A 12,741-nucleotide genomic window follows, 5' to 3' on the forward strand; every position below is an offset into this window, starting at 1 on the left:
GGCCCCTCCTTCCAGGGAAACCACCCACTCCCCAGAGTGAAGAAGGGTCTAGGACCAGCTGGCCCTGGAGGGACTCAGAAAGGAGCCGGTGCCTGGTCCCCCACCCCCAACCCCTTCCAGGAGCAATAGGCACTAGGAGGCCTCCCGAGCTCCAAAGGGTCATTCTGGTCTTTGTCTCCCCCAACCCCCTATGGGCCAGCAGCAGAGGCCAGCCCCCTCCCCACCATCCTTCCCATGTGTGCACCCCCTGTGTCTACTGTAAATCATTTCTTTTTCACTGTCATCATTTGACAGCTGAATCAGAGAAGTGGGAGGAAGAGAGAGGATGGGGATTGCGCGTGTTGGGGCCAGGAAGGGAAGGGTGTTTGGAATGTTACAAGGTAGAAGAAGCCGTGCAGCGAGCATGAACTGGCTGGGCTGCTGGCCAGCAAGGGGCCTGCCAAGGCGAGGCAGGGGTGGGGGGCAGTGGAGTCTTGGACGCGGGGGCCACTTCCTAGGCCCTAGTCATCCAGGCACCCCAGAAGCGAAGAAGACGCGGGAGTCCCCCGGTGTGAGGGCCAGAGACTGTCCACCCTCTGTAAGTCTTCTGATGTCCAGGATTCTGGGAGGAAGCCTGGAGGGGCTGGGGGCAGAGAGAAAGCCCCCCAGACTCTCCTACAAACTGTCTCTCCTCTCTACTTCCTGGCCAGCTGGTCTCTCTCCAGCCACCGGTAGCTGACAGCTGGGGTGTGGCTCGAATCCTGGGGACGACCCTTCTGATCCGGCCTGGGCCTTTCTTACCCCGCGTGGAGCAAGGAGTCCCGCCTCCTTCCTCACCTCCCAGCCCACCTCAAGTCCACACCCAGCTCTGCTTTGAGAAGGTACAACGTGTACCTGACCGTGAACTCAAAGGACTTGAAGGGGCAAGGGCTCCCGGGACTGGGGCTTTGGGGCAGAAGCAGCGTAGAAGTCAGTCTCTGGACAGGGTCAGCTTGAGCAGGAAAAACTTAGGCTTTCTGTGTGGGCCAGCGCGGAGCTAGGGGTCAGCTGAGCTCCGCCTAGGAAGTGGCCAGGGACTGGTTGTGACAAAGGCCCAGAGGACAAGCAGTCCAGGGAGCAAGGGGGGTTGGCAGCTACGGGACCAGGGTGGTCAGGAATGGGCCGGCCCCTCCCTCTCCATCCCCACGGAGCAGGGCCTTAGGCCCGTGACAGAAGTGCCAGGCCACAGCCAGCCCATCCCCAGAGGGGCACAGGCAAGAGGCACCCGACCCCTGGTGGTGGCAGCGGGCGCAGGAGGGCAGCACGCAGCTGGGGTGTGCGTGGGTGGCAGCAAGGAGGGGCAGAGGGAGGAAGCTGGCTTCCTGAAGCCTCCTCAGCCCTCAAAGACCGACCAACAGACAGACAGACAGCTGGCAAGAGGCAGCCTGGGGGACACAGCTGCTTCAGTAAGTACCTGAATGGGGGGAGGAGGGGCCCTGTGGTCCGGGGTGGGGGGGGTGAGTCCTGGGGCCGCGGGTGGGTGGGCGTCTCCAAGGCCCGTGTGAGTGAGGTTGCATTGGGAGCTACAGGGCCCGGCTGGGGAATGGGCGCTGACCTCCCTGATATCCCCGAGGAGCACGGAGCAGGGGAGCCACAGGGGGGCTGCATGGAAAGCAGAGGTCAACAACCCCCTGCCTGCTTCGGGAGAGCTTCTCTCTACCACCCACATCTGAGCCGGGCCCACTCCGTCCCCTCACCTCTGTGCCTGTGGGCTCAGCAACTCTCACACCGCCACCAGCCCTCGGAAGCTGTGACCTGGCTCTGGAAGCTGGGGACCGTCCCCCAAGAGGAGAGGGACCCCACCACCTCCATGTCCCCCTCTTGTGCCCCAGCTGTCGCCTCACCATGCACTGCCGCTCAAGGGCTTGGTGAGGCCATTTCCTGTGACGGTTACAGAGGCGGGAGATGGGGGGATGGGCAGAGGAAGAAGGAAACACCCCCCCACCATAGCCTACCTCCCTGGACAGAGACCCCAGAAGCCAGAATGAACTCGGGAACTGCCAGCAGTTAGGACAGGGTCTCCAAGGGTCCCCAACTCGCTCCAGGGGTGCGGGAGGCCTCAACCCTCTCATTTCGGAGAAGGCCTGGACTAGAGGTGGTTTCTTTGAGTTTTCTTTCTCCCCTCTACACAGAACACATCGTTTCTGTTTCCTCCCTTGCCTTCTTTCACCTGGGCCCCAGCTTTGCGCCCTCTGTACTCTGGCCTCAGGCAGCCTCTTGTCCCCTCTCGCCCTCCTTCTGGAGTCTTTCCTGCCCTTCTCCTCCTGTCACAATCTCTGTGCCTTGTCTGGCCCCTACCTCAACCCCAGATTGCCACCGCCCGGGGTCCCCCCGTAGAGGCCCCGGCTTCCTGCAGTGGTAATGGCAGGACTGCTCAGGGAACAGAAGACACCCCAGTGAAAACAGGGGTGCCAGAAAGCAGGCGGCCGGCCTGGGCGTGGGAGCCTTCCCCCGGCCGGGTGGACAAGCCAGAGGTCAACAGCTGAGGGGCCCTGTGTTTCAGGTGAACCTCATGGCTGAGTGAGCCTCCCCTGGGCCCAGCACGCCCTCCCGCCCAGCATGGTCCAGGACCGTGGGGGGTGCTCCCTAGCACAGCTGCCGACCTGGTCTTCGGAGGCAGCCATGACCCAGCCTCCACCCACCAAGGCACCAGTCAAGAAGCATGTGCGGCTTCAGGAGAGGTGAGAACTTGCCTGGGAGAAGGGTCTCTTCCCAGCCCTGGGACCCTGCCTGGTTCCCTCCATTGGCCCCTCCAGCTCTGACAGCTGGGTCCAGAGGGCCCTCAGCTGTTGGCTCCAATCAGGAAAGGAAACCTGATGTGTTCATTTGCGTGTCGTTTGCATGTCATGTTCATGTCTGGGATATAACGTTTCATGTCAACACTGCGCCTGCTCCCCAAACCCTAAGTTGGGCCGAGGAGCCCCTAGAGCAGGGCTGTCTTGGATCTGGATATAGGTCTGAGCTTTAGGGGCTTGCAAGGAATGGGCAGGGGTGGGCAGCTAGAGGTTCAAGGCTGCCCTGATCTGAGAGACAAAAGGCATACGGAGTGCGGGGGGGGGGGGAGCTGAACCCTTGAATCTCCTGGGGCTCTGGGTAACAATGGCTAAAGCAGCCCTTGTTCCTGGGTGCTCACAAGGCACTGGTCGCCTACGTCTGCAGGCGAGGCTCCAATGTTGCTCTGATGCTCGATGTGCGGTCCCTGGGGGCTGTGGAACCCATCTGCTCGGTGAACACACCCCGGGAGGTCACCCTACACTTTCTGCGCACAGCTGGACACACCCTCACCCGCTGGGCCCTGCAGCACCAGCCACCCAGCCCCAAGCAGCTGGAAGAGGAGTTCTTGGTAAGAACTTAGGGTCCCCTCTGAGTCACTCTGCCCTTCTGAATCAGAGACAGCCAGCCGGCACCATATTATCTTGGGCACTGCAGGTGTGTCTCCTCTTCGGGCCTCTGGAACGACGAGAACCCCAGTGCCGAGGCAGAAAACCACCCCCTGCTCCCCCTTTCTGCCCTCAACCCCACCCAGACCTAAAGCCAGGAGGGGCCAGCCAGGACCAGCTCCACTAGATCAGGGTGGAGAACGTGGGGGAGGGGAAGGAGGCTGGGAAGAGGTATTGGCTATTCACTCATTTCCTCCCTCTGCCAGAAGATCCCCTCAAACTTTGTCAACCCTGAAGACCTGGATATTCCTGGCCACGCCTCCAAGGACCGATATAAGACCATCTTGCCAAGTAAGAACCGAGACAGGCATTAAGGGAGGTAGTGCTGTCCCCGGGGCTGCAAGGTTCAGAAGGCAAGACACATAGCCTCAGCTGGGGAAGACCTCCCTCACAGGGGCACCTGCTTTCAGCAGAGAAATCCCTTTACCTGCCCTGGCTGGGGGAAGGAGGAACGAGAACCCTAACCACAGTAAGAACGCGGCCACTCATAGCAGATGCTTACTGCGGGCCCGGCAGTGCTGGAAGCCCCTGATGGTAGCTCATATCTCAAAAGGACCCCATGAAAGATGATGCTCCCCTTTTACAAACGAGGCAACAGAGTCTCAGAAAGGTTGTGTAACTTGCCCAAGATCACAGCTTCTTTCTGCTTTTCCTCCACTGTGGGAAACACCCAGCAGAGGTAGTGGGAAAGGCACCATCAGGAGGGCTCCCAGAGAGAAGGCTTTGAGCAGCTCAGATGCAGGGAAGCGAGCAGGGACAGGTTTGGAGATGGGAGTCCAGGCGCTGTAAGGGGTTGTTCCCGCAAGCTCAAAGGACCCAGGGATCAGCACCTCCCACTTTTCAGAGGCAAGCATGAGACCCTCGCAGACTCTCTCCCTCCCCGCCTCAGAGCAGCCTTGTCTGGCCAACCCACCTCCAGCAACTTGAGGCCACCAGCTCCTGTGGTTCCAGCCCTCTGCCCGCAGGGGTGGGCCAGCATCCATCGGAGTGAGGGGGAGGGAGCAGCCCTTGTTCTTGGCCCAAATCTAACCAGCCTGCAGCTGCGAGAGAGGGGAGAGATCCCTCTGCCTGAAATCCCCGTCTGTCCAGAACCAGGCCAGCACCAGCACGAGGAGAGCTAGTCTCCTTTCCTCACAAGCTAGGTTCTCTGTCCCTGCTTGGATTGGACTTGGAGAAAGCCTTCCCTCTTCGAGGGAGAGGCTCACACCCAGTAGCGGAATGAAGCCGGAGTTCTGCCTCCCCACTTTGGGATTTTAGGCAAGTCACTCATCCAAATCCCGTATTCACCATCAGAAAAAACTCTTTCTCCATGACATCTCTTTTTCTGTTCCTGTTTATACCGTAGTGCTCCACACCCCTACTGATCTTAGGGCTAGAATAACCCACTCACCACCCTTTAGGCCCTGCTGCTCCATTCCCTTTAATATTCCATTTAATACTCCATTCCCTTTAATAGTCTGTCCTACATGGCACCACCCAGTTAACCTTCCCCAGTTATTCCTTTGATCGTGTCACTCCACTGCTCCGAAACCTTCTGTGGCTCCCTATTGTCCTCATATAAAATAATTTAGTGGTTCTCTGGCCACCTGCTATGCCGGAGATACTGCGATAAGCACAGGAACTCACCTCTTCCTGACCCTGCTGGTATGTGCATTCGTTGGTCCCCTTTTGACCCCTGACCTCTGCTGATTTTTACTTCCTATAGATCCCCAGAGCCGGGTCTGTCTAGGCCGGGCACAGAGCCAAGAAGACGGAGACTACATCAACGCCAACTACATCCGAGTGAGTGGCCTGGCTGTGGCTGCCCTGCAGGGAGTGGGGGTGTGGGGACTGGGTGCGGGGGGTGGGGAGGGAAGCAGAGAACATCTTCCAACTGTAGGTTCCTGCTTCAAATCACGGCCACCAAGCAGGGGCAGACCCTAAGGAAGCCCCAAGCCACCAACCAAGAAGACAGAGGAGATGCTAAGCTGAGATGCTAAGAAACCACTCAGTCTCCATGCACGCGATCACTTCATCCCTGCCCACCCTCGATGCAGGGAGGAAGTTGCATTGTTGAACCTACTCCCCCCTATCCCCAGGGCTCGGCCCTCTTAGCTCTGCTTGGGAGGTGCTCGCACAAACAGGAGCTCTGAGCTGTCTCTCTCTTCTCTCTCTCTCGCCTTAACTACTCTCCAAAGCAGTCCCTCCTTTGTGGGGATGATTTAACATCGAACTATAGGAGCCAGGGAGGCAAGGTAGCCTCTCTACCCCAGCACCCCCAATTCTAGAGCTCTAAGTAGCTGTAAAATCAGCGCCGCCTAGTGGCTCAAAGTGGGTAAGACAGCGCTCCGAGGTGCCAAGAGATGGAAAGCTGTTAGCCAGGGCACCCTGAGGAAAGGAGACCTCCCATACGGCCTGGAAACTTGGTGAATGGTGGTCTGTTTGGATTTCGTCATCTTGAGAAGCTGAGATTCTGAAAGGGAGAGGAAGGGCCCAGCAAGAGTGTGCTACATCTTGCTACTAAATATATAAAAGTAATACATAGAAGTGAACCATTCACTCCAGCGAGGTTGAACACAGTTTTCTTATTTTGTGCTGGTAGAAAGCAGCAGGGGAGGAAGGGGACACTCATTGACAAAGGATCTGGTATGCGCTAGCCTCGTGATATGCTTTGTGGAATGTAATCTGTACCCTATGCCTGCAAGTTAGATATGATGCCCAATTGATAGATGAGGCTTAAGGAGGCTAGGTAACCTGCTTATGGTGGCATAGCCAGGGAGCGCAGAACAAGGATTTGAACCCACATGTTCCTCCCTCTGCAACCTGTGTCCTCTCCACCACGTGGTTTCCAGTGCACACAAGTGTGTGTCTGTGTGTGCACGTCCAGTGGCTTAGGCCTGATCCCAGGACTTGCAAAGTCCAGGATGCCCCCAGCGAGCTAACGCTCACTGCTTCCCACCCTTCCTTTTGTTCCTCCACCTCCCCAGGGCTATGATGGGCAGGAAAAGGTCTACATCGCGACCCAGGGCCCCATGCCCAACACCGTGTCAGACTTCTGGGAGATGGTATGGCAGGAAGAAGTGTCACTCATTGTCATGCTCACTCAGCTCCGAGAGGGCAAGGAGGTAGGAACCATGGTCCTTAGTGAACCCAGAAAGGGCTACATCTTACCCCACCACACATGCCCCTACTCAGGGCAGCTCAGGACTAGAGGCTCCCCGGGAACTGACCATAGCTATCATCGGGCCCAGCTTGAACATCTTAGAAAAGTTTCTGAGCTGTATGCCATGGTGGCTTTCCACAGCCATAATGGGGGAGGGGATGAGCACTTCCCCTGCACAGTGCCAAGCTCAGGAGAGCCTGCCCCAGGTGCTGACCCAGGCCGTAGCAGCCCCTCCAACAGGGGTGGGAGCTGGAGAGGGGCCCCACTCCCTGTTCTGCTGTCCTGGCCCCTGCACGGGCTGACAGACACTTCCCCCTTCTGACTCCCAGCTCCCTCCCTTCTAGAAATGTGTCCACTACTGGCCCACAGAAGAGGAAACCTATGGACCCTTCCGGCTCCGCATCCAAGACACGAAAGAGTGTCCGGAGTACACTGTGCGACAGCTCACCATCCAGGTACGGGAAGGTCAGGCCGTCTCTGGCTTCTCTGAGACTCAGGCCCCGCCTTCCCTGGGATGCCAGGGTTGGCCCATCTAAACCTTGAACACCCATCTAGAAGCAGAGCTTGAGGCACAGAAGAAAGAGATACATGGGTACCACCCTGGTCTAATAGGGTAGAGCCAAAAACCCAGCAGGAGCCGCTGGGAAGGCCCATCCACCTGCGCTGAATGGGTCGGGAAAGAAGAGGTGGGGTCCCGGAGTCATGCTGAAGGAGCCCCAGGAAGTCCAGAGACAGGGATGATGACACATGTGAAGTGCTTTAAATGCCTTCTGTCATCGTACAGCATTTTGTACTTTTCAAAGCATTTCTCCATCGACTCCTTATCCTCCAAGCATCCAGAGAAGTAAGCCAACAAGCTATCACTGTCTTTTTCTAAGCGAAGAGAATGAGGTTAAGGGATTTTGCTCAAAGTCATGTGCTAGTTAGAGGCAGAGCCAGAGGCAGGACTTGAACTTGGGTCTTTCCCCCCATCCCTGGACAGCATTCCTTCCAGCCTTTCAGGGGAGGGAATTGTGAAGTCTGATGCGCAGGAGAAGGGAGGGCTGACCTTGCCTGCTCAGGACCCCTGACTGTGCCATGGAGTCATTCTAGCCCTTGACCTCTGGGCACCAGAAAAGGCTGGCAGTGGCCCCTCCCCGACCCTGGTTCTCATGCCTTGTCGCTCTGCCAGCACCAGGAGGAGTGTCGGGGAGTGAAGCACGTCCTCTTCTCCGCCTGGCCTGACCACCAGACCCCAGAGTCGGCGGGGCCCCTGCTGCGCCTGGTGGCCGAGGTGGAAGAGAGCCCAGAGACAGCTGCCAACACTGGGCCCATCGTGGTCCACTGCAGGTATGCGCCCCCTCCCCCCACGGCGAGCCTGGACGCAGGCCCCCCTTCCCTTGCTGTTGGGTCTCTCCTTAGAATGGGTCCAGGAAGGACAGCATCAGGCAGGCCCAATTCTTCCCAGGATGGGACTCTCTATAGATCATTCAGCAAAGTGCCCTGTGTTTATTCTCTCCTTCATGAAAAACCTGCCATGTGGGCAGGACATTCGGGCACAAGCCAGAGAGGGGACAGAGTATCAGGAAGCTTTGCAGTCTGTTCAGGGCAGGGTTGGGGGTGGGGGGGGTCAAGGTCCCTGCTGCTGAGTAACTCACTTATTCAGCAAATCTTATTGAAAACCTGTTATCATCAGGCACAGTGATAGATGCGAAGGAGACAGCTCGGCTTCTGCCCTGACAGGCTTACGGTCTGGAGATGAAGTGAAGCTGCCCAGCGCAGCGTGGCGAGGGCCCTGACGGCAGTGTCCGGGGGCACAGAACCAAGTCGCCCATCCCAGACTTGGGCCAGAGAAGGTTTTCCAGGAAAAAGGACATTTAAACTAAGTGAAATCCTGAGCGGTGAATTAGCCAAGTGAAGAGTGGAAAGGGGAAGTGTTCTAGAGAGATGGAACAGAATGTACAAAGGCCCCTCAATGACATTTTTATTTATTTATTTATTTTTAAAGATTTTATTTATCTATTTATTTGACAGACAGAGATCACAAGTAGGCAGAGAAGCTGGCAGAGAGCGGGGGGGCGGGGGGGGCAGACTCCCTGCTGAGCAGAGAGCCCGATGCGGGGCTCGATCCCAAGACCCTGATATCATGACCTGAGCTGAAAGCAGAGGCTTTAACCCACTGAGCCACCCAGGCGCCCCGACATTTTTATTTTTTTAAAGATCTTGTTTATTTATCTGACAGAGAGAGAGAGAGTGAGTACAGGCAGGGGGAGCGGTAAGCAGAGGGAGAAGAAGAAGCAGGCTCCTCACTGAGCAGGGAGCCCAGTGCAGGCTCAATCCCAGGACTCTGGGATCATGACCTGAGCTGAAGACAGATGCTTAACTGACTGAGTCACCCAGTGCCCTAGATGAGATTTCTAAATGGACACATTGCTGGGAGTGGAGTTAGAGGATGGGGGCCTGGAGGTCATGTGGGGGAAGGGAGGAGAGGGGTGAGAGATAAGTCTGAAAGGCCAGGGACCTCAGAGGACTGGCTAAGAAACTTGGATTTAGCCAAAGGGATACTTTGGCTACAGAATAAGAATCTGATTGGGATGGAGTCACGGGTAACACAGGGGACAAGTTTATAATAACAAAACCATTCGGGAGTGCATGCCCTAAATAGAACATAGTCGCAGAAGTACAGACAGAGGTGGGACGCCTGGGTGGCTCAGTAAGCATCTGCTTTTGGCTCAGGTCATGATCCCGGGGTCCTGGGATCGAGCCCCACATTGGGCTCCCTGCTCAGCGGGGAGCCTGCTTCTCCCTCTGCATCTCTCTCTGTCCACCCTTCTCTGACAAATAAATAATTAAATATTAAAAATTAAAAAAAAAAAGTACAGACCGAGGGGACTCATGAGCCCCTCTCCCCGCAGATGACACCTGGACCTTAAGTGCTGGGAAGTCCTGAGTGGCTTCTATCAGGGGTCCAGATGAGAAGCCTTCCCAAAAAGGGGGGCCAAGCGGGGTTTGAAATAAAGAGCAAGACAGAGCAGAGTGGAGGGCCGGCTGTGGGACCCAGAGTGGGGAAAGGGGGCTGAGTGTCAGCCGCTGTGGGGATGAGGTTATAGTAGAAGGAGGACCCAGGAGCTCAGCAGGCCCGGTGTGAGCACCGACAGCGGGAAACCGCTGCTGCCTGCAGCTGCGCAGGATATGGCTCCTTGGAATGTCCACGGGGACCGGAGGGGACCCAGGATAGGTTTACAGAGGGGTCGTAAGAAATGTAAACTCCTCTAACACCTGCTCTTACCTGCGAAGATCCTGCTGCCTTCATCCTTCCTCAGGTCCACACCCCCCAAAACAGAGGCCCTAAGTGCCTGAGGCTTTTCTCTGCAGTTTAAGGCCTGGCCCCTATGTTCCCTGGTCACCTGTCTCCCATGTTCCCCCACTCACCCGGCCCCCATGTTCCCTGGTCTCCTGTGACCTTCATATTGCCTCCCTGGCTGTGTCCAGTGCAGGGATTGGCCGGACTGGCTGCTTCATCGCCACCCGAATTGGCTGTCAGCAACTGAAGGCCCGCGGGGAAGTGGACATTCTGGGCATCGTGTGCCAGCTACGGCTGGACAGGTGGGTCTGTGGGTGAGGACGGGACCGACAATGTTAAGGCGTAGCCTCCCTGCTTCCTGGGCCCCAGAGCACTCAGAGGCATGTCCCCCTCGAGCACCTCCCTCGAGAAAGGAAGGGGCCCTTGGCTTAAAGAGCCGTTTCTTTTGCCAGTAACACCGAGGAAACAACCTCCATCCAGAATGCCACTCGCCGGATAGCTGAGCCCTGTCTCTGTTTTGGTGTTGTATTTCCAAATTCCCTACTCAGGGTAAGGTGGAGGAAGAGGAGACACGGACGCAGACACAGAGAACGCACAGAAGTCCCTGGATTTGGGGACAGGGAACCGAAGTGCAGACTCTGCCTTGTACCCCACTGAGCTGTCATGATATTTCTCTGGGCCTCGGTGCCTTTATCTAGAGAGAAATAATGGCTCCCTTCCTCAGAGAGCTGTTGTAAGGAATGCGTTAACTCACTGTGAATGTGCTTTTCGAATATGAGAACCTACGACACACAAATAGGGAATTACCGTGTCTACTTCACAGATGGGGAAGAGGAAACTTGGAGGCTCAGGAATATTCTTGGCCCAGCCCGAGGAATCAGGGACCTGGTTCTGCCCCCAGGAGGCTGACGGGTCAGAGAGGAACAAGTTCCAGTGTGGGGTGTCTCCTCCTTGGCACAGCCCCAGGTGTGGGGCCAAGGGACTGTCCTTGAGGGGAAGGTGTGAGGGGCAGCAAGCAGAAATAGGAAACCCAGAGGAGGACTTTATGGAGTAGCTGACGGGTTCTTTGAGAGAACCTCCCTGGTGAACTATGAAGATGTTCGGCCTAACCCTCCTCCTCTACTCACAGCCTGTATGCTTCCCTCACAGGGGTGGAATGATCCAGACCACGGAACAGTACCAGTTCCTACATCACACGCTGGCCCTGTATGCAGCCCAGCTCCCTGACGAGCCCTGCCCCTGAGCCCTGGCGCCCTCCACCAGCCCTGGGGCCAAAGTCCCCCCAGGCCTGGGTAAGGGTGTCCGGCAGAGTGGGCCTCTGGATCTGAGGGACCCCTTGGATGGGCCTGGGGAAGGGGTGTCTCCTCGGGGGGCACACAAAGCCACCAGGAGCTGCATCAGCAAGGACTGGAACTGGACTCCAGGTCTTTAAGATGGGCCGTTCTTCTGCTTCCTCGACTAGCCCCAGACGGACACTTGGGGGGACCTCCCATGTCTCTCTGACTTGTAAGCCAGGACTGGCATTGACCACAGAGCTGAGGAAGGAGCCCAGAAGTCCTGGTCTTGTCTAAAGTGCTCTGTGAGCTTCATCTCTCTGTCTAGGACACAGACATTAGGTGTTTTGCTCCCACAGTTAAAAGCAATCACAGAAGTTCCTAGAAGCCGCTCCATCCAGATCCCCTTCCTGGGGCTGGCAAGACAGTGATCCCCGGATCTTCTGCCTGGGGCCTGCCCAAGAACAGGCCAGATGCCAGAGCTGGGAAAAGTCTGGTCCTGACCATGGCCAAGATCTCAACATCCCACCAGTGACTCTGCATCTTCACCCCACATCCTTGAGGTGGACCGGACACCCCGCCCAAGAGAACAAGACCCAGACTACCCCTGTACCCACACTTGAGTTCCGGGTTCAGGTACAGAGGTGACCAGGCCAGGCAGTTGAAACCTCTGGAAGAGGGAAAGTGTGGGGACCCCTCAGAGGTCCAGAGGGCTACCCCTGCCAGCCACCCACTCCAGCTACTCCCTAGGGAAGCCCACCATCCTCTGTCTTCCTTCCATGGCCTCGGAAGATCCCTGGGTAGCAGGAGGTACAAAAGAAGAAGGAGTGAGGGAGAAACAAAGAGCTTGGCCTGACTTTAGAAAACCAGCCCCCCGCCATCTACCCCTTGCATTTGCAGAATGCACCTGGAGAGCCTGGCTGAGTCCACGAACGATCAGGGTAAACACATTCCATGCAGACCTGGGGCCTCAGACAAAATCGGGGTCCCTCATAGTCTATTCCAGAGAATGAACTCCCTTTAGCATCTCAGTATCAACACAATTTCCAGGGCACCCCACATCTGTCTGAGGGCTCACCTACACACTGCCGGGAAGACCTCCAAATCCTTCATCCTTGGATCCAAGATGGGCTGCCTCTGGGGATGAAGGAAGGCAGCATCTCTCCGGGAACCCAGCCCCTGGGTCTGCTTCGGCTGATGCCAGTTCTCTGCGAAACCCCCTGAGGAACTTTGTCCTGGAGAACAGCTGAGCCTCCTCATTCATGACATCTCTTCGGAAAAACCTGCAATGTTGAAACTGAGGTTAATTTTCTTAATGCTTCTGCTTGGTCTCACAATGGAATTCCTCCTTCCTTACAGCCCCAGGAGTGGGCTCTCCTGCACCCACAACTTGTCTAACCCCTGGGGGAGTAACGCACAGCCTGGGCCTGTGAAGCTGGGCAAGGAGTTCACACCCATGGACGAGCATGGGCCCAGAGGCTCCCCTCCCTGGCACTGTCTCCCTGACCCCATTCTAGAACTTAGAGAAGTACAAGCTCTGGAAAAGGAACCAAGTAGGAGAATAAAGGCTTTTTGGATGACCGA

General features: G+C 56.8%; 1 protein-coding gene across 5 annotated transcripts; it reads left to right on the forward strand.

The window, feature by feature from the left end:
• Positions 1–902: 902 nt before the first annotated feature.
• On the forward strand, positions 903–12,741 carry PTPN7 (protein tyrosine phosphatase non-receptor type 7). Of its 5 annotated transcripts, none has more exons than XM_045983465.1 (10): positions 903–1,424; positions 2,522–2,699; positions 3,178–3,361; positions 3,665–3,749; positions 5,164–5,240; positions 6,425–6,562; positions 6,945–7,055; positions 7,772–7,929; positions 10,072–10,185; positions 11,033–12,741. In XM_045983465.1, the coding sequence occupies exons 2-10, from the start codon at positions 2,578–2,580 to the stop codon at positions 11,124–11,126; spliced, it is 1,083 nt and encodes a 360-aa protein (XP_045839421.1). In that variant the 5' UTR covers positions 903–1,424; positions 2,522–2,577; the 3' UTR covers positions 11,127–12,741. The 5 variants fall into 5 exon arrangements, with proteins under 5 accessions (XP_045839421.1, XP_045839425.1, XP_045839423.1 ...); XM_045983469.1 differs by having other exon boundaries at positions 3,668–3,749; XM_045983467.1 differs by lacking the exon at positions 903–1,424 and adding an exon at positions 1,528–1,886.

This window comes from Meles meles, chromosome 17, assembly GCF_922984935.1.
Source record: "Meles meles chromosome 17, mMelMel3.1 paternal haplotype, whole genome shotgun sequence".
Taxonomy (NCBI): Eukaryota; Metazoa; Chordata; class Mammalia; order Carnivora; family Mustelidae; genus Meles; species Meles meles.

Coding starts and splice junctions, on each gene's coding strand:
- PTPN7 (XM_045983465.1), top strand. CDS start 2,578: ATGGTCCAGGACCGTGGGGGGTGCTCCCTAGCACAGCTGCCGACCTGG. Junction 3,362..3,664: donor AGCTGGAAGAGGAGTTCTTG/GTAAGAACTTAG, acceptor TCCCTCTGCCAG/AAGATCCCCTCAAACTTTGT. Junction 10,186..11,032: donor TGCCAGCTACGGCTGGACAG/GTGGGTCTGTGG, acceptor CTTCCCTCACAG/GGGTGGAATGATCCAGACCA.